Source organism: Malaclemys terrapin, chromosome 10 (assembly GCF_027887155.1).
Source record: "Malaclemys terrapin pileata isolate rMalTer1 chromosome 10, rMalTer1.hap1, whole genome shotgun sequence".
NCBI classification, from domain to species: Eukaryota; Metazoa; Chordata; order Testudines; family Emydidae; genus Malaclemys; species Malaclemys terrapin.
This window is the reverse complement of record NC_071514.1, coordinates 57,684,585-57,711,024: the sequence shown is the minus strand read 5'-3', so window position 1 is coordinate 57,711,024 and position 26,440 is coordinate 57,684,585. Positions and strand designations below refer to the sequence as shown.

Genomic DNA, 26,440 nt, shown 5'->3' with positions numbered 1-26,440 from the left:
TCCCCAGGCATCCAGTCTAGACTCCGTCTGCCAGCCTGCAAATACTTTCTGTCCTCTGGGTTAAGCTGTCTGGGTCCCCTGATGAGCAGCAAATTAATTGGGGAAAATAAGAGGCCGACAGCAGGAAACCAAAGGGAGATAAGTCCCAATGAATCCAAAGCCCACTGAAAAATTCACTGTACAAGGAAGAGAAGCGGCAGGAAAGGAGAAGCAGAGGCCTGGTCTACATTGGGCGGGGTGAGGGGATCAATCTAAGGCTACATCTACACTACCCGCCTGAATCGGCGGGTAGAAATCGATCTCTCGGGGATCGAATTATTGCGTCTTGTCGGGACGCTTGTACCGCACCAGGGGAGGTAGGAGTAAGCGCCGTCGACAGGGGAGCTGCGGAGGTCGATTTGCCGCCGTCCTCACAGCGGGGTAAGTCGGTTCCGATACGTCAAATTCAGCTACACTATTTGTGTAGCTGAATTTGCATATCTTAAATCAAACCCCGCCCCCCGTGGTGAGGACGTAGCCTAAGATACGCAACTTCAGCTACGTTATTCACGTAGCTGAAGTTGACATACTTAGATCTATTTACCGTGGTGTCTTCACTGTGCTAGGTCGACTGCTGACGCTCCCCTGTCGACTCCGCCTACGCTTCTCACTCCAGTGGAGTACCGGAGTCGACAGGAGAGCGCTCGGCGGTTGATTTATTGCATCTTCACTAGACGCGATAAATTGACCCCCGCTGGATCGATCACTTCGAAGGTAAGTGTAGACACGGAAAGGAACAGGATGTTAAAATAAAGTTCTCTGGGCCAAATCCTAGTCCCATTTGATTTACTGGGACAAACCCCATAGATTTCCTTAGGACGAGGATCTGACCCTCTGGCTCCAATGAGATCTAACTTCAGAGAGTGGAAATATGAAAAGAAAAATCATGAAGAACATTTTGTTGAAATAGTTTCTTGGGTTTCCCCATGGCAAAAAATTGCACGTTTCACCAAACTTTTTTGTTGAACTTTTGATGTATGAAAAACTTCTAATAGCCCTTGAGCTGGTTGGAAAAAAGAGGGAAGTGGGGAAGTTTCCTTCCTTTTCTTTTTGGTCCAAAAAGGACTTTTGATCAAAACAGGAATCAAAAAACGAAAATCAGGAAAACTGAGACCAGCGCTTGTTCTAGTGGTTGATGAAATCCTGCCTCCGTGGGGACCAAATGGCATAACACCCATTGCCTTCTGAGAGAGAGGCCTCATGTTCTCAGGCTGAAAGGGATCGAATCTGCCTAACGGATTGGCATAAGGCCCTGATTCGGCAATGGGTGGGCCTCTATGCTAAGCCCTGAGGAAGCCAAAGGGCCTGCGAGGCCTTGGGTACCATGGAAGGAAGCATGAAGTGGCCTGTCCAGGCATTGTAACTTGTAGAATTGGGGCTAAATCAGTAATAATTCCACTCAAGTCAATAGAGCTACCTAGGCACACCTGACAACAGGAGCTGGTCCCAGGCAACACTGTGTGCGTTTTTCTTTACAAGCCCACACAGAAGCTCCCCCATTTCTCTTTATGCCCACCAAGGCCTCCTCCCGCATGGTGTCTGCTTTTGAAAGACAGCCTGTCGGCTGCTGACGCCACCTTCTGCCACCAAAGCCAATGGGTTATTTCAACACTTCCTTCATTGACTGGAGAAGGAAAACGCCATACATAAGAAGACCAAAGGTCCTTCTAGCCCAATATACTGTCTTCCGACAGTGGCCAGTGCCAGATGCCCCCGAGGCAATGAACAGAACAGGTAATCATCAAGTGATCCATCCCCTGTTGCTCATTCCCAGCTTCTGGCAAACAGAATAATAGCCATTGATGGACCTATCCTACATGAATTTATCTAGTTCTTTTTTGAACCCTGTTATGGTCTTGGCCTTCATACCAGATCCCTTTAACCATTATCACACAGTCACATTTCTGACAGCAGTGCTTCCAGACCAACCACGCATGGAGCCTCCCTGTGCTAGCTGCTGGGCCATCAGAGTGGTGGCCAGTTCCTACCCGACAGAGCTTGCAGCGTAAATAATACAATAGCTCTCATGACTGGTCTAGGAGCTGCCCCACACAGTGGCTGAGCGGGTTTCATCTCTCCCTCCTCACAACCCCATTCTTGCAAGGAGCTCAGTAACATTCCAGTTGCTACTGAACGGTAATCTGATTTTTCTCTATCACCTCTGCATCAAAAGCAACTCTTTCCCACCTCTTTCCTTCATCACTTTTCCTCCCCATTTCTGCTCTCCTTTCTCTTTAGTCATTCTTGTTCTCACCCATCACAGCCCTTTCCCTACCCCTCCCTATATCAGCAGCACTGCCCTTGACTCCTTTGGCTTCCCATCTTTGATTCCTTTCTCCAGCCCAGTTGCACCATCTTACTGCTCATTCTGGTCCTGGCTGTATTTCAGCAAGGGAGATCTACATCTACAAAGCTACTTCATTGGCCCTCTTCAAATCCCTCCTTTGCTGGGACAAACTCCACAGTGGTCAGGCAGCTGGTGTGCAGAGATCACTGCCTGGTCGTGCTGAGCAGTATCATCTCATTGTTTCTTTGTGTGCCCCCCGTCTGTCTGCATCCACCCATTGTCTCTTGTCTTATATTTAGATTGTAAGCTCATTGGGACAGGACCTGTGTTTCTGTTCCATGTTAGTACAGCCCCCAGCACAATGAGGTCCTGGTCCATGATAGGGGCCCCTAGATGCTAGCACAATACAAATAACATGACAAGGCATAGCCTTGCAAAAAAAAAAAAAAAAAAAAAAAATCTATCCAGCTAAGGCAAGTCATCACTTTTGATGGGCAGATAATTTCTCATTTGTTTTATCCTCACTGTTGCAGAGGAGAATATTTGCATCTAAGCTGTACATTTCATGACAATTTTGCAAAGCTGACTTCATTTCCACTGGAGGATCTCAAAGTGTTTTATAAGCATTCATGAATTAAGCCTCACAATTGAGCCCGATCCAAATCCCATCAACTGACTTCAGTGGGCTTTCAATCAGGCCCAATGCCCCCAGATAGGCCAGCAGTATTGTGCCCATTTTATAGATGGGAAAACTGAGTCATAGAGAAGAGAAATTAAATACCCAAGATCACAGCAACAGAGCCAGAAACTGAACCTAAGGGCGCTGGCTTCTAGTCCCCGCACACTAATCACTGCCTAGGACACAGATTTTAGAACTTGCTCTGTTCACTCATCAGTGCAGGGGAAAGGTTGCCCAAGTGTCAGTTCCCAGCAGGTGTGACTGTACAAAAAGTACCAGGATATGGGACAGTTTAGTTAATCTATTCATTCATTCATTGCAGACACTCTAACAAATTAATCTTTTAATCAGTGGCAGAGTTGGGCCACATCTATCGAAGTGATGGGACAGCGTTATCTCACTTGCCATCTGTTTGCTGCCCTGAAGAGCTTGCTTCCTGGACAAAATCCTAAGCAAAGTGTAAGGCCAGCAGAACACCACCCAGCCCATCTGACACTTTTCACACCCTGGGGGTCCTGGAGGGAGCTTGGCTTTTCCCTGAGCCAACAATTTTCCCGATGCATCAACAGGACTAATCAGACACATACTGTAGCAGAAACAGAGCAGCTTCTGCTAGGCAGATTGCTGCACAAACTCTTCCCCTCCCAGCCCTCCTTTCCCGAAGGGAGGGCTTTCTTCAGCTGTTCCCCAACTGCAGGCAGCTAAATCCAACAGAGCTTTTCTCTGGATACAGGGTTGGGTCTGAAATGGTGTACCGGAGAGGACAGCAAACTTCTGGGGAGAGGAAGGTTTGCACCCACCCGATTCACAATCCAATGAAAATGAAGTCAGATGAGGTCTGAGAGACGTTGGCACCATGCCCACAGAATGTGAAGATACACTACTGGGTTGGGTTTTGCGGAGGGTGTTTTTAAAAACATTTAGGCAGATTGTCATTGTCTAACAGTGTGTCTGTCTAGGACAGGGATCGGCAACCTTTGGCAAGCGGCCCATCAGGGAAATCCACTGGTGGGCCGGGACGGTTTGTTTACCTGCCGTGTCCGCAGGTTCGGCCGATCGCACTGGCCGCGGTTCACCATTCCAGGCCAACGGGAGCTGCGGAAAGCAACAACCAGCACATCCCTCGGCCCGCGCCGCTACCCGCAGCTCCCATTGGCCTGGGACAGCAAACCGCGGCCAGCAGGAGCTGCGATCGGCCAAACCTGCGGATGCTGCAGGTAAACAAACCGTCCTGGCCTGCCAGCCGATTTCTCTGATGGGCCACATGCCAAAGGTTGCCGATCCCTGGTCAAGGAACTTGTATAGCCCTCTATCTACCTTAGGTGCTCAGATGGCCCCCATGACCATAGTACCTGAGCATCTCACAATCCTTAATGTCTTCATCCTCACAACACCCTGGGGGGGGGCTATTATGCCCATTTTACAGATGGGGAATTGAGCCCTAGAGAGGCTGACTTGCCTAGGGTCCCACAGGAAGTCTGTGGCAGAGCAGGAAGTTGAACCCACCTCTCTAGCTAGTACCCTAACCACTGGACCATCCTTCCTCTTTAACTATCATAGAGCCTGAGCGCCTCGCAATTGTGAGTGGATTTTAGCTTCACTGTACCCGTATGAGGCAGGCAAGTGTAAGCCCCTATTTTGTACACAGGGAACAGAGGCACTGGATAAATTAAAGGCTTTGCCCAAGCTCACACAGAAAATCTGTGACTAAGCCAGGAACTGAACATAGGTCTCCTGGGGCCCAGCTTAGTATCCCATTCACTAGGTCATCCTTTCTTCCATGAGGACATGCTGATAAAAAAAAACACTTGAGTCCTGTTTGCACTGCAGCTTCCACCAGAGACGACTCGTACCTACCAATAGTAGGGGGGAGGGGCAGCGTGAGGGCAGCGGCTTCAGCAGATATTACTAAGCATGGTATGAGCATGCTCAATACAAGCCAAGCAGCAAATCTGGAGGCCAGGGGCACCTCTTTCTTCCACCGTTGTTCCAAAGCTCTGCTTATGGCCAATTGCTGGTACAAAGCTTGCTCTTGTAGACAAGGCCTAAGAGGAGGATGTAGGTCCCAGAAGCCATCCCCCACACCTTTTTACCTACCAGGCGGTAATCTAGAGACCTCCCTATGCTCACAAGTATTTCCACTTCCACCAAGTTGGAGATGCTGGGCAAAATCCCGCTCTCCACCACACAGGTGTAAAATCAGAGCTCCAGCACTAAAGTCAGCATAGTCAACACTGAATACACTCGAGTGTCACTAAGAGTATTAGGTGGTTCAGGTGGAGTCATGAGGGAGCCAAATTCAAGAGCAGATGACGACACTGCACATGTTTTAAAAAGGAACGACTTTGGGGAAGTACAATGTCTTTGCTTATTCTTGGAGGCACCTCACACATTTCTGTGTGCCTGAAAACAAATGATTGTTTATTATTATAGCACACCCTGCAGGGCTGAGATGAACCTTTTGCACTTATTCAATACATGCAGTGATGTGCTGGAAATCTGGATTTAAGTCCAGACTTCACCCTCCTTGTGGAAGCATCTCTAGGGTTTTAAGTTCTTACAGGAGTAACATTTTTTCCTGCAGCTGAAAAAGCAACTAAGCAAACCAAAAATATTCTTTGCTTATAACATTCTCCACCCCTCCTGGAAGGAATTTGCTAATGAATTCCAGTGGGAGCTACACAAATCTCTGTTACTTTTAGTTCAACATTCAAGTGTTAAACCATCAAAGAAAACAAGTTTCTTGGAAACATTTAAAGAGGTTAGTCTCCTCTTACTAGGTTCTTCCTTATAAGGCATATAATGAAACCTTTATGGGATTCTGGGGGACATAAAAAGTGAATTATTTCTAGCAAAGGCAAGAGAAAGCCCTGTTCAGAAAACTCAGGATTGCTTTTAAAGGCAAAACCCCATGAATGCGTCTCACATGTCACTAGAAATACAGGGCCAGATCCTCAACTGGGGGAAAACCAGCGTAGCGCCACTGAAGTCAACAGAGCTACAGTAGGTCACACCAGCTGAGGTTCTAGCCCACTGAATCCATAATTCATCAGCCAGTGAAGTCAGTCGCTCTATGGACCCAATGAACACTCCCATTGGCTTCAATGCACACTGGAGCAGGTCCCACATATAAATCTATGTGCCATATTTACAATTAGATATTAGCCATCTTTCCTCTGCCCAAATTTTCTGCTTCATGGAAGCATGTACCTTAGAAAGCCAGAGATGTTCTTGATCACACTCACCAATTGAGGGATGCATCAGGCCCTTGTCATTTATTTCTGATTGGTTTCAGTAACACCAGGCTCTCCCTTTCTGAGGTTTTAAACAGAGTTGTATATTTTCTGCCAGTTTAATCAAATAATTACTTTTCTAACCAAGCACTTACAGTATCAAATGTCCTGTCAGAACCAAAATTGCATGTGTCATCCTGTGCATGGTATGAGCATCAGGGTGCAAATCAAGAATTCCTGGGTCCAAGCCTGGTTCTGACACTGATTCTGGGGTGGTGGCCAAGTCCCTTAACCTATCTGCTCCTCTGCAGTTGGATTACTACTATTACCAGCCTGGGAGAATTAAATTAGATATTGGGATGGATTTAAGCGGATGGAAAGTAGGCATAACTCGTCCTAGGACAATGGACCTACTTGGAATGACACCAGCTGAACCCACTATGTTAAGCACCATTTTTCCAGCACATTCCCCATTTATGATGGCGACCGAATTTGCATAGGGAATGCAGGAGTCATGCACTGTACCAGGAAGGCTTCCTTCAAACTGCCCCGTTTGGGAAATTAACTAGTTTACTCAACCTCAAGTGGAATTTAGAAAGAATTGAGCATCCAAGCTACTTGGTCCCCCTCCTAGTGCCCAATCCAAAACAGCCTTCCAATTCACTTCATCGGACTTCGGATCAGACCCAGAATGAGGTACTGCCAGTTGCACATGGATATGTGGTGTGCATCTGCCTTTGACCAGATACCACCACTCATTTCATTTGCGGTCTCAGACTGGACTTGTGCAGCAGGCTCCAGGGGCCTGATCCCCTTCGCCTAGGCCACGTTCCGCTATTTACACCTAGGCAAAATGGATGGAAAATGCTACCAGATCTGAATGGGAGCAGAAGGACAAATGACTCCAGAAGCTGAAGAGATCCTTGGAGTCTTACCCATTTCTGCTTGTTAGTGTCCTGGAACAAGAACTGTTCAAAAAGCAGCAGCTATCAAACCCTCTTCCTTTCCTTGCCACAGGCTACTGCTTTATTTTAAGTCATTTTTAGTTGCATTTGTCCTTCCATGGGGTGGTTCTCCAGTTGTCAAACTGAGTGGAAGTAACTGGCGAGAGTCTTGGTGCAGGTTCCTAGACTCTCATTGAGCTCTCCTACTGCTAAGACCTCTTGTTTCTATGATCCCAAGCTAGGGGGTTGGCATATCCCAGGTGCCAGCTTAGAATTTCTAGGGTATCACACATGGAAGTTGGCTGGCCAATGTATCTTTTAAACTCAGTCCCTTCTAGTGTAAGCGTCTCGGAGCAGGGAACCAATTCAATTCTGCTGCCTTTTCTACTGGTGCAATTCTGTTGGAGCCATTGGGGACAAGGCTGCAATGGCCCTTTCTAGATGTTTTGTGCACACTTACTGTCCCAAACAAACACTACTGGCTTAGAGAGAGATCACAAAACTAGCGGTTGGAACACAGGGGCTGGGAGCCAAGAGTTTTGGGGAGATATTCCCACCTCTGTGGGACCCTTGGCAAAGCTTTTCACCTTATTCTACTTCAGTTCCCCCAACTATAAAGACAACCCCAGTGGCCCATCTCACAGAGGAAGGGAGCTGGAGTGTAGTGGCTGCCAGGCTTAAATAAGCCTTGTAAAGGGTGGCTGGAAGAAGGGAGTTAGAGGAATGCACCTGCTCTCCTTTCAGGGGCCCTGCAAAGCGACTCCATGCAGGGCCTTTCCCGATCACAAGTCAATGCGTTCTCCTCGGGACCCCCCGCGATGGGTCCCTTCCCGCTGGGCTGTGCGCCACCACACGCGTTAAAAGTACCCAGCCCTTTCCTTTGTGCCAGCGCTCCACTCAGTGTGTCCCGTCCGGCCGGGCCGGGCCAGCCCAGAGGCGGCAGCCCGCTTACCAGTAAATGAGAGAGAGCCCGTCGAAGCGCTCCAGGTCCCTGCCCGGGGGGCGCAGATAGGACATTCTCCGCGGCCCGCAGTCACTCGGCCTGGGCACAGCTCCCGGCCAGCGCCTGGTCCGGGGCGAGGCGCCCGCTGCAGCGCTCCGCGGCCATGTGGCTGCAGCGAGGGGCTCCCTCCGGCCGCGCTCGCTCTGCTCCAGCCGCCTCCCCCGGATAATCACCGCGGCTTTTCACTGCAGCGCGACGCGTCTAATCCCAGCCGGCCGGGCCATGTGACGGGCTCCGGCCCGCAGGTGCCGCGGGGCTCCAGAGCTCCCCGCCGCTGGCTGGGCTAGCGACAGATGTTGCGGCTCGCGGCTTAATCCTGAATGGCAGAGCCGCCGGCAAGGGCAGGCTCCGGCTCAAGGGCTGCCAAGGCTGGAGCGCAGGCTCCAGGCAAGGAGGGGCCAGCCAGGCGCTGCGTCTCCCTGGCCCTCTAGCTGCCGGACGCAGCTCATTGCATGAATGGGGCGGGTGCTTGAACCCCTCTCCGCCAGACAGTGCACAACCAGCCTGGGTTGTCTGTGACCCACCCAATGCTGCTGCTTATTATAATAATCTGGGGCTTCTTCTCAGCACCCTTGAAAGGGAAATCCCCTGTGAATCTGAGTTGGCGCCATAGCAGCTGGAGGAAGGGAAAAGAGCAGGATTTATTATTAATTATTATTATTATTATTGGGGGTGCAATTGGGCCAGGGGAGTTAAGAGAAGTGATTCAGGAATAAAAAGCGCCCTGAATGAGTATTAGATGGGTCAGAACCATTTGATGGCCATTCAGTCCTTTAAACACTAGGGCTGCTTTGGTTAGATGAGCAGCTGATGTCTTATCAGCGAGTCAGGAAAGCGGCCCTAAAATATATAAAGTAACGTTGCTTGTTGCTCCTGGCTCAGAGACTCAGGAAAGGGGAACCTGTTTATGATATTGCCAACCCCAACTATTCCAAAGGTATGAGATTTACTTAACCACAATACCATAGAACGATGGTTTGGGTTGGTTTTATTTGCCTTGGGTCACTTTTCAAGCTTTTCTCCACAACCCCAGAGGTGAGGAACTTATTAAAAAAAATAAATAAAAGTAAATCTGAGATTCCCACTTAATCTCATGATTTCGGGAGTGGGGTGTCATTCTGGGGGCCATCCAGACCAGTGAGGGGTTGTCTCACTACTTGCCATGTACTCCTGAGTGCTGTGGTGCTGCAGCTCTCTGCCTGGGCTGCTGTCACCACCATGCATGCACGCTGTCTGCTGGGCAACCCTCTCCCGTACTGGGACATTCGTTTGCGTCCTGCAGCAACACAGTCACTCCCTGGTTTCCACCAGCATTAGTGGCGGCAAGCTGACCCCCACACCTCTCCATCCTGGATTTTCCCCAAAACCATGCGCTCTGCAGTGTCCAGCCCTTTCCTGGGCCCTTCCAAGGAACACTAAAGTTCATTCGCTCCTCTAAAGAGAGGAAAGGCACAGCTTATCACTTTGAATGGAAGGGACTGTTCATTGGATGGTTCAGATTAAAACAAGTTTATGGCTTTAAGTAAGACCACGTATACACTGTAAAGATTGACATGATTATGAACAAGTAGCATTAGAAAGCATTTTTCACTTGTAAGACTTTAACAAGCTATCGTCTCAGTATCAGGTAAAACTTAGCAGATGCTTCTTCCAGCAAGATGGCAGACCACCTCTCTCGTCAGGATCTCTCTCCAAAGATAGGGTTACCATATTTTGTGCCTCCAAATGTAGGGTTACCATACGTCCGGATTTTCCCGGACATGTCCGGCTTTTGGGGGCTCAAATCCCCGTCCGGGGGGAAATCCCCAAAAGCCGAGCATGTCCGGGAAAATCGGGAGGGCTCGGCCAGGGCCTCTTTGGCCGGGGCCAGTGCGGGGCCGGGGGCATGGGGCCGGGCCGGGCGCGCGGTGCCGGGCCAGGGGCCGGGCCAGGCCTGGCCAGGAGCCAGGGGCGCGGTGCCGGGCCGGGGTCCGGGCCAGGCCCGCGAGCCGGTCCGGGGTGGCGAGGCCGGGAGCCGGGCCGCCGGGGGCCAGCAGTGCTGGGTGGGCCGGGGGTGGTCGGCCGGGGCCGGCACCCCAGGGCCCGAGCCGACCCAGGCTGGAGCCGCCGGGGGGCCAGGCTGGGCCGCGCCTTCTCCCCCCACACTCCCCCTTACCTGCTTCAGGCTTCCCGGGAAGCAGGGGAGGGGGCGGAGTTGGGGCGGGGCCCCGTGGAGTGTCCTCCATTTGGAGGCACAAAATATGGTAACCCTATCCAAATGGAGGACACTCCACGGGGTCCCGGCCCCGCCCCCAGCCCCGCCACGCCCCCCGCCCCAACTCCGCCCCCTCCCCTGCTTCCCGGGAAGCCTGAAGCAAGTAAGGGGGAGTGTGGGGGGAGGAGGCACGGCCCAGGCTGGCCCCCCGGCGGCTCCAGCCTGGGTCGGCTCGGGCCCTGGGGTGCCGGCGCCGGCCGACCACCCCCGGCCCACCCAGCACTGCCGGCCCCCGGCAGCCCGGCGCACCCCCCGGCGGCCCGGCCCCCCGGCGGCCCGGCCCCGCGGGCCCGCGACCCCGGCTCCCGGCCTGGACCCCAGCCCGGCACCGCGCCCCCAGCTCCTGGCCCGGCCTGGCCCCCGGCCCGGCACCACGTCCCTGGACTCCGGCCCGGCACCATGCCCCCGGCCCCGCGACCCCGGCCCGGCCCAAGAGGCCCCGGCCGAGCCCTCCCGATTTTCCCGGACATGCCCGGCTTTTGGGGATTTCCCTCCGGACGGGGATTTGAGCCCCCAAAAGCCGGACATGTCCGGGAAAATCCGGACGTATGGTAACCCTATCCAAAGATAAAGTGCTCAGTTTCTTTTTCTTGTTAGGTGAAAATGTAAGGGGGGGGGAGGGTTCTTTGCCCCACTTTTGTAGTCCAGTGAACCACTGAAAGGGATTGTTCTGAATGGTGGCCTACCCCTCCACCCCGTAGAGTTCATTGGACATGTGAGAAAGGCGACATGGAGTCTGGTGGTGAAAGAAGGTTTATGCTAGTTCTTCCTCCACTGGTGTTTTCTAGAATACAAATTGATCTGTTCCTGCCCCCTTCAATGCAAATGAAGGGGGCACTTGACCCACACTTGCAAGTCAATTCTGACACCTGGCTAGAGACATCAGTCCTTTGTCTGGGAGAAACCGATTTACTCACTCCACAGCCTGGTAAACACATTTTAGTGCCACATTTCCCTCACCTAGGGTTGGTCCCTTGGGCATTTACCATACATATGCCAGCCCCACAAGAATGTTCATAATCTGTGTGTTCTCAGCTTTCCAGTGACACCTTACATGACACATATCAGATACACTGAACTGATCAGACCACCTGAAACTTTCCACCAGATATCAAGGAGCCCCTCGTCCTCTGGCACTGGGATGCTCTTCAATTACATGAAGACTATGGGGGTCGGGGGGGGGGAACCCACACACTCAAGTATCTCAATATTTGATAAGTTGTCAAGTATGTGTTTAGTTAATTCACCAGCAGTGAGCAAATGGCAAACTGGGCACATCCTTGGAGAGCCACCCCACACACACCCCTAGGCAGATCTCATGCTTTACAAGTAAATGAAAGTCAGTCCCTAGTCTGCGGGTCTATGATCTAGTGGGGAGGCATTGAGGGGGGTTTTAAGCTAGAGGAAATTAAAGGGAAATGAATATTCTGAAGGAAAACTGGCAAGGGCCCAAGCTGCAGGTCTTACCAGACCAGATCCTGGTTGATCTTTAGGCAGGTGGGGGCGTGGGAGAGAGACACAAGGAGCCACACAAGGGCTGGCTCCAAGTGCAATGCCTACACTTGGGGAAAGAGAGGGACTCTACTACCTTCCTGTGTTCCTGAAGGTGCCCTGCCCCACAGCTCTACAGCACGCCCCTCAGCACTGGCCCCATATTTGCACTGAGAACTGAAATCACTCAGAGCTGGGTGGAACCTGAAGAGAGACTGACTCTCAGAGGTTATAGTGGCAGCAGGGCCATCAACAATGGAGTGCTGGAGTGAATGGTGTCACGACAAACAACAGCGGCCAGAGTGAGTGATGAGCAGCTGGAAGAAGGAGCAAGGTGACTTCTTCCCTGTACCCCAACAGGATGGGAGGTGAACTCATGTGAAAGCACCTCTGAACTCTGGCTCTTCGCTGATCAAGACCAACAACGATGAGTGGGGTGTGATAGAGGGAGAAGAGAGGGACCCGTTAAAAGGAACATTTGTTTGTTGGACTACATTTTAGTGACTTTGCTCCAGAATGCTAGATTTGTGACTAGGAAGCTTATATAAATATACATTTCCTAGTAGGCCAAGATTTTTTTAAACACACATTTGCCAAGGTCATTCTCTTACATTGTTGCTATCTCAAGAGGTCATTATCTTGGGGAGTTTCTATACTAAACATTTTTATTATATTATAATTAATTTTTACATAAGAACGACTATATTGGGTCAGGCTAATGGTCCATCTAGCCCAGTACCCTGTCTTCCAACAGTGGTCAATGCTAGGTGCTTCAAAGGGAATTAACAGAACAAGGCAATTATCGAGTGATCCATCCTCTGTCGTCCATTTCCAGCTTCTGGCAAGCAGAGGCTCTCAGGGCATGGTTTTGCTTCCCTGCCCATCCTGGCTAATAGTTATTGATAGACATATCCTCCATTAACTTATCAAGTTCTTTTTTGAACTCTGTTATAGTTTTGGCCTTTACAACATCCCCTAGCAAGAAGTTCCACAGGTTGACTGTGCCTTGTGTGAAGTACTTCCTTTTGTTTGTTTTAAACCTTCTGCCTGTTAATTTCATTGAGTGACCCTCTAGTTCTTGTGTTATGTGAAGGATCTTATTCACTTTCTCCATACCTGTTAAGATTTTATAGACCTCTATCATAACCCCTCTTATTCAGCTTGAAAAAGAGGACAAGTCCCAGCCTTTAATCTCTCCTTATATGAAAGCTGTTCCAAACCCCTAATCATTTTAGTTGACCTTCTCTTTACCTTTTCCCAACTCCAGTACCTCTTTTTTGAGATGGGGCGACCAGAACTGCACGCAATATTCAAGATGTGAGCATACCATGCATTTATAGAATAAAAGTGGAGGAGCTTGGTTTGCTACACCAATCAGCAACGCCAATGCTAATAAACTATGTGAAAAGGCTGCAAAACACCAATCCTCTGGACTGCATCGACATGCAGAAAGCCTTATAAGCCAGTCACAGTCAAAGCCAATTTTAGAAGTACTTAACAAGCCTGTTAAAAATGCTGGAGACACAGTTTATTCAAACAAACATGGCTGTCACATCATACTTTCTCTTTAAGCAAGAGATATCACACACTACAAACAAGAGTCCAATGTTAAGTGCATTATAATTTGTTAATTCTGAAGTTGGACACTGGTTCTGACTAAGCAAATGCTCACTATCTTCCTGCAAGAAACTCAATTGACTGGTTCGAAGCATGCAATGCAACAGTGAAAGACTCAGCAGTTGAAAAAGTGAAGAACTCTCTCACCCCATTCAAAAAATGTGCATATATGGCTGATGAATGCACCGATGCAAATGGGCGTCAAGTATTAAGTCATTGTGTACATTATCTTGAAGTCACTGGTAGGCCAGTAGATGAATTTCTAGATGTTCAGGTTATAGAAGACATATTGGCTGCATCTGCAACAACCCACTTCTTAGAAGAGTTAAATGCTTGTAAATTGGACCCCAAACAGATGGCTGCTTGTGCATTTGATGGAGCTGCAAACTTCTCTGGAAGACACGGTGGAGTACAAGCTTTGCTCAGAGAAAAAAAGTGTAACCCTAATCTCTCCTATACACACTGCAGAGGCCATCTACTCCAACTAGCACTAGTTGGAGCTGCAGAATCTTTAAAAAGGCATTAAAAAGCCATACATTTGATATCTTCGTTATATTCTTTTTTCAGCAAGAGTCCAAAAAGACTGAACATCTTGGAAAAAATAAAAGATACACTGGGACTGAAGTTCAAATGTAGTCCAACTGGGGAAAACCCACTGGCTTTCTCATGAGCAATCCTTGGCTGTGGTCTTAAAAATTACTGCAACCATTATTACTGGCTTTGGAAAGTATCTACTGAGATGGACTACTTTTGTTACTAAAGTTCAGAGAAGACTATCGCCATTCTCTCTCTTGTACATCTACTGTTGAAACCACTTGGGTCATTAAACAATGTCATCCAGGCATCTGCTACAACAGTAGTAGATCTGTGTCCAGCAAGAGAAGCTATGTTTGGATCAGAGAGATATCCATTGAAAAAGTACTGGAAGAAGCAAAGACTTCAGTCCAGAAGTTGACTAGTGAAGGCACTTATCTGGACTCCTTCAGTGAAGAGGACAGGAAGTGCTTGTTAAGCCAGCTGAGAAAGTACACAAAGTTGATTCTTACATCTCTACAACAGTGACTTCTGGATTCTACTCAATCTCTACGTAGCTTTTACAGATCCCGGTCTTATAAAACACCGACAGTTGAGTGGAGTGAGGCACTACCTGCAATGAGGCTGCCATGTGATCAGGACAGAATAGAGCATTTGAACACAGAGTGGAATATCGTATGATGCATGAAGGAAGATTTGACTTCAACTTCTTTTTTATCAGCACTAGTGGCTCGACCCGATCTTTGTGCTATGTTTCCTGGGGTGAAAGAAGTAGGAATTCATCTCTTTCTAGTCCCAGTTACAACACCTACAGTTGAGCTTTCTTTTTTGTCATGGAATACAATTGTGTGTTCTGAAAGAAGTTGCCTTCTGCCTGATCACATGAATGAACTAATGAGCATATCAATTGAAGGAATGGAAATACCAGACACACGAGAAGCCATTGAAGATTAACGCACTGCATTGAAGACGTTCATTAACAGAGCTGTGCAAAATTATAAGAAGAAACCAAGAAGGATGTAGGTGTAGTGCTTCATAGAAGGCTTGAGTTACCAACTTTAAATTAGTGTGATTTTAAAACAGGAGTTTTAATAAAATGGTCATGAAACATTTCTTAACTTTTACTATGGTGCCATAGAGCCCATCTTCGCCCTCACTGTCTCACCCCTCAGAGGCCCTGACCCGCCCCCCCGTAAATTCGAATACCGCCCCCCCACCCATTTCAATTCCTGGAAAAAACACTGCTGAGTACTATAGCATACCAGCATTACTGCACAGTATTACCCAGAAGGGAGGCACCAACCACAAAGCAGCTCGTGTCAGTGTCCATGTCTATCAGTGGTATATATACACATACAATGATGATGCAATTTGACAACCTGCTCTAATGAAACAGGGGACCTAAGTGTGCATTTCTGCAGGTGGCTAAGCAGCTGCCAGCTGTGTTTTAGGATGGCTGGGGACTCCAGTGCTCGCCTGGATACCTGGGCATGTTTACAAGGCTCCAGAGGCACTGCAAGTGGGTGGCAGATCATGGATGACTGCTGTCATTGCCAGAGAGTGTAAGTCTACGTGGATAATTGGTGTCAGTGTAGGCAGGTAAGCAGGGAAGTGTTACCCTTTGGCAAGCTCCTCTTGCTGGAGTCCATGGCAAGCAATGGTATTAGTTGTATAAAGCTCCAGAAAAGCTCTGCCCGCTTTAATAGATGTCACTGTATTTAATGGCATTTATACCTCAGCAGGGAGTGCGTCCTAGCACAGGGGCTTCCAGCACAGAGATCTACCAGGGAATGAGGAGTTGCAATGTGAGGTAGCTCACCAGATCCTTCTTTCCCCTCCAACAGCCAGTGGCACCAGCGGCACAGCACCTCTTATTACACCTCTGGCAACAGGTGGTGGTGCAGCAGAGAGATCCCTCTGCCACTGGTGCTGCTGGTTCTGGGGCAGGGCTGGCTCCAGGCACCAGCTAAGGAAGCAGGTGCTTGGGGCGGCCAATACAAAGGGGCGGCACTCCATCTGGTATTGGGGCGGCACGTCCGGGTCTTCGGTGGGAATTCGGCGGCGAGTCCCTCAGCACCTTTCTTCCTCTTTGAGCTGTCGCCGAAGTGCTACCAAAGAGGAAGAGAGCGAGTGAAGGACCCGCTGCCGAACTGCTGCCGAAGACTGCAGCGGACCAACTGAGCTGCCGCCGAAGTGCTGCCGATCAGTTTTTTTTTTTTCCCCTGCTGCTTGGGGCGGCAGAAAACATGGAGCCGGCCCTGTTCTGGGGAAAACCCTCCAGATAGACGATCTCCCAGCCTCTGCCCCTCCCTGGTCCTTTAATCACCTCTCTTTTTACTGAAGGTGGAAAGGAGGATGCAGGAGCTGCCTGATTGGGGGTGGGGAGACTAGAAAGGATAATTGAACTGTAACTATCTATCTGAGTATTACCATGGCACTCCATCAATGGTTTTGAATCCTCACTACACCCCTGCAAAGTAGGTCAGTGTCACTCGAGAATCTTACTATCAGCTGACAAGTAGGGTAGAGGGAGGCTATAGAAATCTCATGAATCTGGCGTGTACATTCTAGTTTCCCAAAGAATGTCCTAAATGAAAGATGGTGTCACATCTCACAATGACACTGATGACCAGTATGTGCACAGCTACTACGCAAGGAGAAGTGTGTACACACACACACACACACAAATATTTAGAGTATGTATCAAGGTATTAGTCACCAGCAAAGGTGAAAGAACAAGTTCTCCTCCAGGTGGGAGGCAAGAAACTGTATATTTGTTGGGATGGAAGTAGCACAGTGGTTGCCCATTTACATATGAAGTCAAATGTTAACCAAGAGACATTAAATCAACAGGAAAGGAGCACAGGACAGAAGCTTGGAGGCAGCTTATCCTGTCTGAGTAGAGACCATGAACTTTGGGGGTGTTTGGGGGCAAAGACAACACTCCTTCATCCTTCACCTCGGAAGCAAACAGACAGCATGTCCCAATTCGTGAAACTGGAATCTCAGCTAACCCTGGTTGAGAATGTTGTGAGAACTCCAGGTGAGATGTTTCTTTAGACAGGAAATTAACCTGTGAGTTTAGTCTAGTCTCTAGAAGGCGGTTATGATCTTGTTTTACACGTAACCAGCTGTTTCCAGTATTCTGTCACTTGATCAACTTGTTCTTGTTTCCACTCTGGATATAGTTAAGCGCTATGATGTTAAGCAAGAGTGCTGATCCTGAGCTGAATCTTACAAGCTAGTGTGCTCTGTTCCTTTGGGATCAGCGGGCCTGGCAGTTCCGTGAGTAGCCAATGTCAGAGCTGGATAGGGACTAGGGAACTTCTCAAAGGGATTCAGACTGGGGCACCAATTGCTATCCTGCAAGGCAAAGGTTGCTGGCATAGCCCAGAGGAGAGTGCTCAAGTGGCTAACACTCTGGCGGTGTTAGGGAGACAACTCCCCGCTTAGCACAAGCAAGACTCCCTCATGCTGAGGCCAGGGATAATGAGGTAACTCCCAGTCCCAGGTACCCTGAGCACCGTCACAGTCAGTATAACCCCCATGCTCCTGACAGGGAATGGAGACACGGTAGATTAAGTGACTTGGACAAGGTCACACAGCAGGTATGAAACCGAACCAGGAGCTGAATGCAGGTCTCAGTACTGTGACCGAGCCATTAGACCAGGCTTCCTACCCAGCAGTGCCTCCTTCCTTGCGAAGGGTGCTAGGCAGAGGAGAGCAGCACAATGAAACGGTAACTTTTTGCCACCATAAAGGGGAGCAGCCAAAAGGAAGCAGGTACTGGGGAAAGGAGCCGAGATGGGGACCGGACATAAGTGATTTGGCTTATAAGAAGAAACAGGAAACATTCAAGGCAAGGGGGATGACAACTGAGAAATGGGCACTGAAGAGGGAAGGCTGTTTCTGAATTCAGGCAGCAGGCTATTAACCAGAAAGCAGCGTCCATGGGGCTAATTCCTGCAGCAGACAGAGCACTGGCGGTGAGTTGATCCAAAGCTTCATGGCTCAGCACAGATGAGTGCCTTGTGGGAGAGTGATCAATATGGCACGTGTCCTGGGCTTAGAGGTAGGAACTCTAATTCCACTTCAGTTGGGCACTGTCAGCACAACCTGTGGCCAAGCCTGCTTGAGGAACTCCATGCAGCAGATGGCTCAAGTGAGCCGCCTGAGCAAAGGTTGAGATTTGAAGAGGTTCCCCGCCCCCTCATCTTTTAACTAAGATCAATGTTCTTGTAGTCAAAGCTTGGAAGACATGATGTGCTGTCTGCTTGACTCTTCATTCCTGACTGGTGTGTGGCTGCTGTCTACCCAACATTAAGAATACAGGGAAGCCACACTGCCAAAGATTGAGTTACATGTAACTCAATCAGGAGCTATGGAGAAAGGGGGTGGGGAGGGGAGAGAGAACAGAGACCCATACACTAGGTCAAAGCATCCTTAGCTGGTGTCAATTGTTGTAGTTCCACTGAAGATCCAACCCATGGTGAATTCATTCAGAGAGCAGCTTAGGAAAGAAACACCACACTACTTCCTGACCACAAAGGCCAGTGTGGAGAGACACAAAGCAGAGAATACATCTGGCTGCAGCAAAGGCTCTGAGGCATGGCAGACAGATGTCTGTGCTAAGCACTGACAACATTTCTAAGTCCTCGAGAAACTGGAGCCACCAGGGATGTTCATTCCAAACCCACTCTTAACACGTGATGACACAGAGCTGGGTGGTCAGGTGAGCAAACTGTTGTGTGTAGATGGAAATGAATTAGCAAGCTGAATTGTGCACCACAGAAGCCAACCTTCATCTGAAGCCAGGTTCTAGGAGGCTGAATTTTGGACAAAGATAAGCCCAGCATTGCTGTCTTTGTCCATAAAAGTAGAAGTTGTCTTCAGGTTGACACATTATTAATTAATTATTAATTTGAGAATTTCTAGCTGTGCAAAATCCAGAGCAAACCCCAGAGGAACTGTGGATGGGAGCACCATTGTAAAGAGATAGGTTACGGGGATTCATTTTCTGTCTCCCCTGCTCACACAGACCAAACCACATGCAGGAAAATGCTGGAGGATTTTAGTTTTGCTTGCCAAGTTTTTTTAACCCAAGTGAATCAGATGTCTACTGTGGTAAGAGTCCCATCACCAATGGGAAAGGATTGTCCTGTGATTAGAGCACTGGCTTACATTGTGGGAGACCTGGGTTCCACTCTCTTCTCCACCATGGACTTCCTGTGACCCAACACCTTGGGCAAATCACTTAGTCTCTCTGTGCCTTGGTTCCCTGTTGGCAAAAGAGGATAATAAATTAATGCTTCCCTACCTCAGGGGTGTTAAGAGATTGTGATCTACTGCTGAAAAGCACTCTGGTAAAAAGTGGTGGCATTTGGGCAAGGACTGGAGGACGAGAGGGAAGAGACTTGATGGATCAGCAATGGGGTAAGTAGTAACATCACCATATGTATTGCACAGGCACATGGGTATGTATGACTGTCTGCATTTTAGGTGGGTCAGAGGTGAGGTTTGTCCTAAATCGCACAAGTTAGTGTCAAAGGCAGGATTAGGAATTAAGAGTGCTTCCCCTCCTGTCCTCTAACCTCTACAGCTCCTTGCCTCTCTCAAGCCCAGTCTCATGTATTATTGACTGAAATGTAAGAAAAGAACAACTCACCCCAGGCAATATATTTTAGCTGCTACGGAAATGCTTTGGGCCCTGCTTACCTGCAACGGCTGCTTTAACTCAACCTCCTTCATGTACAGACTAGACAAGCTGAGACACTAGAGCAGTGGTTCCCAAACTGGGGTTCGTTCACAAAATGTTACAGGGGGTTCTTGGGGGGAAAAATTCCCTTATGGCGGACAGAGCTGTCCCTGGGGACCCCGGGCAGCATGGGACCAGCAGCCCGGAGCCCCTGGACTTCCAAGAACTAAGCAGATCAAAGCAACCGTATCTACCACAGTGAGAAGATTTAAACTTCAAGACTCCTTATAAGAAATGGAGGTGGATTTTTTTGCTGTTTTTAAAATTAAATAGGCAGCTAGTATTGTTTTTAAAATTATTATGAAGAACAAGTTTAAGCTTTGTTGTAACGTGCATTGTTTGCCTGAACTGCTCAAGACCTGAATGCTTGTGTAAGAAGAACAACTCTTTGAGTTGGCTTCTTGATACCTTCATGCTGTTTCACATCTGATACTTCTTGATGAAACATAGGAGTCTTGTCTTATAACAAGCTTATTCAAAATGATACGAGCTATGAAAGTGAGATCTTGGAAGAGTGTTGCTGTTTTCATAATAATAAAAACAGTGTAATGATAAATAAATAATAGTGTGTAATATGCATGTCATAAAAACAAATTTGATATTTCCAAGATCATTGCTTTTATAATTTATACGCAGGTAAAAGAGAAAAGGAGGGGGTTCGCGAGACTTAACATTTTGGCAAAAGGGGTTCACAGGTTGTTAAAGTTTGGGAACCAGTGCACTAGAGCAAATGTGACATGTGCTCCCTCTTGTGGAAAGAGGGAAGAACAGCAGGTGGGAGGAAAATAAACTTGACTCTACAGTACAGAGCAAGGTAAAACTAGACAGGGGTTTACCCCACAGAGCATGATGTAAACCAAGGAACAGGACTCTGCATAAAGTTCAGTAGGAATTTCATAATGCAGATTTAATTTACATGGGAAGTGCTGCGACAGTGTGATGGTGAACAGATTTCTGGACCGATGGAAAAACACAGCGAATTAGGGAGTTATTCCACTGACTTGATGAGATAAAAAAAAAAAAATCATCTTTCCTCCCCTATGTTGTAGCACTCACTGAAAGCTGATGGATTCATCTCAACAGTTCTGCAATGGATCGTTTCTCAGCTTCCTTTAAGCTAAGGAACCAGGTCTTTCTTGCATAGGGGGGCTCTGCCTGCTGTTACATATTGGTCATGCTCAGGCATAATCCTGTTTGTGATGCCAACCATCTCCACCCGGAACAGCTTTATCATCACAGGGGATTATGGGTCAGAAGGCAGTGGAGCTGGGCTCATTTACATCAGCTGGGGATCTGGCCTTATCATTTCTGGCAGTCAGGCCTAGGCAGTAAACAAGCACATAAGGAACAGAGATCCTCTTTGTCTACACCTCTGGTGAAATAAGTAGTGAGTCCTTGTCATGCAAATATCCTTGGGCCAGAGCCTGAATGCTAGTGCCTCATCCTGACACCAGCAGGTGTTTAAGCACCCATCCGAGTCCCATCCCAGCCCTCCTCCCACTGCCCCCCCATTATAAACAAACAAACGGAGGGAGAAGCACACAGCAGCAGAGGCAGGGTTATCTCAAGGGAGAGCCATTGCCATGAGATAGTCACCAGGAGGTGGTAGTTTAACTATCACCCAGCTAAGGACCAGAGTCCTGCTCAGCTGAGATGCCTCACTGCCAGCAAGCAGGCAAAGGGGGGTGGGGGAGAACATACAGAGCCCTGGCTCCACCCCACCTATGCACCAGCCAGGCAAGCAACTCCTTCCCCCACCCAGAGCAAGGGAGGAACTGCTCCCATCCTGGGCAGATGGGGAAGTTACAGGGTAGGGGCTTGGCCACACAGGGAAGTTCTTTCGGAACGAGGTCGGGTGTGAATTCAAAGTGCTGTCGCTATTCCAGAATAAGAGAACCAATCCGGGGAGTCATGCCAGAATAGTAAGTCCAGAAGAGTTTATTCAAAAATTGCTATTGTGGTCAGTTTCCTTATCTAAACAAGCCCTAGCCCTCGGGGTGCACTTGGGGACCCGGAGACAGTGTGTGTAGGCAGGCAGTGTGATGAAAGGTTTTGCAGTGGAACAACTGGGTTTCTCACCTTGTGGGCTCATTGGTGAGTGCAATATAGTCCCTCCTAATGACCGGCACACTCACACCTCAAGATCTCAGATAGTCCCCTCCTTCCCAAGTAGGGCTCTCATGCATGGTGTCAGAGGATGACACTCTTACAGGGGATGATTGTTCCATTGGTGTCCAATTATGCAGGAGGAAGAGAATTTGTTATTAAATTCTTGGGATTAGCTTGGGATCCTAGAGTCCCTCCTCCCACTGAGGCAGAAGGTTCCTTCTTCCATCACACAGTTCCCTATGCCCTGGGACACCCAAGTGCCACCACCTATTTTGACAGGCCTTGAAACACCTGATGTCCCATTGCATCTGCAAAAGAGGCCCAGCCCCTCTGCTAGTGTAAACTAGCATAGTTCAGTCAACTCCAGTGGAGCTACACCATTATTGTAACACACTGTGGGCCAAATTAAGAGATGGTGTCTTGTCCTAGGGAAGGAGTGAGACATTTGGATCACTTGATCTCCTTGGCACCTGCCATCCTAGAGTCGCATTCATACTGAAATTGGTAAGAGGCAAAACAGGAAGGGCACAGATGCTAGACAGGAAGGTGCCTTGAGGCATAGCTCCCACACACACAGCTGCTCTCTTCGGTCTCTCTCTATCTCTGGCCCAACCCACACCCCTCTTTGGCCAGGTGTGGGATGGGCAATCATGTCACACTACATAGCGTGAGCGGCTGTAAGAAGTTCTTTCCCTCTTGCTGCTGTGTTGCAAAAATGTTACCAGGCAGGGTTCTGGGGTGTGGTCCGTGCAAGCTGGTTTTCACCATCAGCAGAGGAAGGGCAAAGGAACCAGGGTTTGCCGAAACTGCTCCGAGCCCCAACCCACGAGGACTCTCTGCGGAAAGGGCTCAGTCTCTTTGCTGGTCCTGCAGGCTGCTGAGGGTTAGGCGAGGCAGCTACTACTACAGTAAAAACTAAAGGCTCTCCCACTTTTCTCCCAGTTTTTGTAGTTTTTCAGCCATGCAATTCACCTTCTAGGTCATTAAATGTTTAGTCATTAATTGCATACGTGGGAACAAAATCTGCCCCAACTTTGTACCTTGTTTTAGACCCACAAGCTGAAAGTAATTAGGGAGGTGAGGGGCAGTTGATGGAGAATGGAAAATTACAAAGTCAGCTGGAATGTTTCTGCAGCTGAATTCGCTCACTTCATTGCTAGTTACAGTGCCTCTGCTGCAGGTGCTCAATGCCCTTGGCTGCCACTGGAGTCAGCTAGACTAGGGAGCTCTCAGCAGGAGCAGGCTCTGCCTAGGATCTCCTGTCTAAGTTCTGTCCTTTCACTTCAGCAGCAGGACATGGCCCATTCCCCATCTCTCCTGGCTGCAAATACCAATTGCTTAGTGAGATCACAGTCAGGAATAGGCTTCAATGCTCTTACCCCAATGTAAGCGAGTTCAGAATCAGGGTTCTCCATGGAAAGGACTCTGCTTTGTTTCCTATATGCAGAGATGTGTGCCCCTACCCCTTTGTAAGTAAGGCCCACCCCGCTTTCTTCTGGCGCCAGTTAGAGCCTCATTTCCAGGATGGGCTCAGAGGCAGCAAAATCTGCCCCTGCAGAGGGTGTAACCTTTTGCTTTCATTACAGAGGCGGAATGAAGGAGGTTTGACAACAGAAAGCAGGCAGAACTGGTTCCTGGAAACCAGCAGATTGTTCATCAGGGGAGTGGCCCTGACAAGAGCAAAGGATGAGAAATCTGTGATGTCTGAGCACTCACCCACTGCAGCTGAGGGCAGTTTCACGCGCACTCTGAGCAGGTGCAGCCTTGCAGCTCAGCTTCGCACACAGGGCACTGTTAGCAAGCGAGACAGTAACTCTGCTCCCTCCTGTTGGAGTTTTTCCCCCTCTGTAATTCTTTAAACAAAATGATTCTTCACACACAGCCAGCAAGCAGCAATACAAGCAAGGAAAGCTGATGTTTGCTTTCAAAGGTTTCCATCAGACAGACCTTTTCATCATTTTCACTGTGTTCACATTCCCCAGTTACAACAGTAAGGAAGCTGTATGTTCATGTACCGCAGTAACAGAGCTAGAGGGAGCCTGATTCTACTAGTCTTACACAGGGCCCTGATCCTGCAGTTTGACCATACATGGATGAAACCCTGCACTCCAATGGATTGCATCTCATTTCCCCTAGTCCATGGGGATTTAGTGCTGGTGAAAGGTCCCCGATAACTAGCCCTGAAGATTGAAGTGACCTGTATGCCCCAAACAATTACAGTATGTGCAGTAGCTGGGTAGGCTTCCCCTGCGAAGTATTTCAACCTTGACCTGGAAAGCCCAGCTGATCAGTCTCCAGAACCCATTCAGGTTTTGGATTCATAAAACAGCCATAGCAGGTCAGACCAAAGGTCCATCTAGCCCAGTATCCTGTCTTCGGACAGTGGCCAATGCCAGGTGCCCCAGAGGGAATGAACAGAACAGGTAATCATCAAGTGATCCATCCCCTGTCACCGACTCCCAGCTTCTGGCAAACAGAGGCTAGGGACACTATCTCTGCGCATCCTGGCTAATAGCCACTGATGGACCTAATCCTCCATGAATTTATCTAGTTTTTTTGAACCCTGTTCTAGTCTTGGCCTTCACAACATCCTCTGGCAAAGAGTTCCACAGGTTGACTGTGTGTGGTGTGAAAAAAAAAAATACTTCCTTTTGTTTTAAATCTGCTACCTATTAATTTCATTGGGTGACCCCTAGTTCTAGTGTTATGAGAAGAGGTAAATAACACTTCCTTATTTACTTTCTCCACACCAGTCATGAGTTTATAGACCTTTATCATATCCCCCCTTAGTCGTCTCTTTTCCTGATATTGCCAGCTAAGGGGCCAATTAGTGCCAAATGTAATGGAAGTATTTGATACAAACTGGTCTTCAGCTAAGAACACCTATCAAATGCACTAGGCTTAATTCCCCTCTTCCTTACACAATTCAAAACACATTTCAATAAAGGTAAAAGCCTTTCAACTTTCTAATTGCAATTCATTTTATTTTGACGTACTGGCAAAATCATGGAGCAGGTACTCAAGGAATCCATTTTGAAGCACTTTGAGGAGAGGAAGGCGACCAGGAACAGTCAACATGGATTCACCAAGGACCTGACCAACCTGATTGCCTTCTATGATAACATAACTGGCTCTGTGGATATGGAGAAAGTGGTGGATGTGATCTGTCTTGACTTTAGCAAAGCTTTTGATACGGTCTCCCACAGTATTCTTGCCACCAAGTTAAAAAAGTATGGATTGGATGAATGGACTATAAGGTCGATAGGAAGCTGGCTAGATTGTCGGGCTCAATGGATAGTGATCAATGGCTCCATGTCTAGTTGGCAGCCAGTATCAAGTGGAGTGCCCCAGGGGTTGGTCCTGGGGCTGGTTTTGTTCAACATCTTTATTAATGATCTGCATGATGGTATTAATTGCACCCTCAGCAAGTCCGCAGATGACACTAAACTGGGAGGAGAGGTAGATAAGCTGGAGGGTAGGGATAGTGTTCAGAGTGACCTAGACAAATTGGAGGATTGGGCCAAAAAGAAATCTGATGAGGTTTTACAAGGACAAGTGCAGAATCCTGCACTTAGGATGGAAGAATCCCATGCACTGCTACTGGCTGGAGACCGGCTGGCTAAGCAGCAGTTCTGCAGAAAAGGACCTGGGGATTACAGTGGATGAGAAGCTGGATAGGAGTCAGCAGTGTGCCCTTGTTGCCAAGAAGACTAATGGCATATTGGGCTGCATTAGCAGGAGCATTGCCAACAGATGGAGGGAAGTGATTAATCCCCTCTATTCGATACTGGTGAGGCCACATCTAGAGTATTGGGTCCAGTTTTGGTAGTCTCCCCCACAGAAGGGATGTGGACAAATTGGAGAGAGTCCAGCAGAGGGCAACAAAAATGATTAGGGGGCTGGGGCACATGACTTATGAGGAGAGGCTGAGGGAACTGGGGTTATTTAGTCTGCAGAAGAGAAGACTGAGGGGGGATTTGATAGCAGCTTTCACCATGTTGTTTTCAGGTAGCCTCATTTTTGCTTGCCTTCAGGTGTCCATCTTATTGCTACTCTGGTGATGGAATCAGTTTCCGTCCGAAGCACATGACCAATCCATCTCCAATGCCTCCTGGCAATGATGGTGCTTGAATCCTCTTGGCTGCACTGTGTCAATAGATCTTGGTTTGAGATTGTTCTGGGCCAAAAGATAGAGGATTTTTCTGAGGCAGGTTGGATGGACATGTCATACTTTCAACACTACTTTATAGTGCAGAATGCTGGGGAATGAGAAAGTACGCAGCTCTGAAATCTTGAGTTTGGTTTTAGTGTTGTATTTTGATGATTTCCAGACCGTATTTAAGCTCCTGAAGGTGTTCCTGGCTTTATTGATTTTGTTCCGGATGTCCTGGCTTGTTCCACCATTCTGGCTGATGGTGCTGCCCAAGTATGTGAATGTTTCTACATTGGTGAGAACATAATCCTCTATCCGTACTGGTGATGGTGAGGCAATATT

General features: G+C 48.5%; 1 protein-coding gene across 1 annotated transcript in view; it reads right to left on the bottom strand.

Annotated features, from left to right (window-relative positions):
* Positions 1–8,511, bottom strand: part of LOC128844500 (syntaxin-binding protein 4-like) — a 113,528-nt gene extending 105,017 nt beyond the window's left edge. The window contains exon 1 of the mRNA XM_054042293.1: positions 8,135–8,511. Coding sequence (XP_053898268.1) covers positions 8,135–8,199 — 65 coding nt within the window. The 5' untranslated portion in view covers positions 8,200–8,511. The remainder of the gene's footprint in view (positions 1–8,134) is intronic.
* Between the last annotated feature and the right edge of the window lie 17,929 nt (positions 8,512–26,440).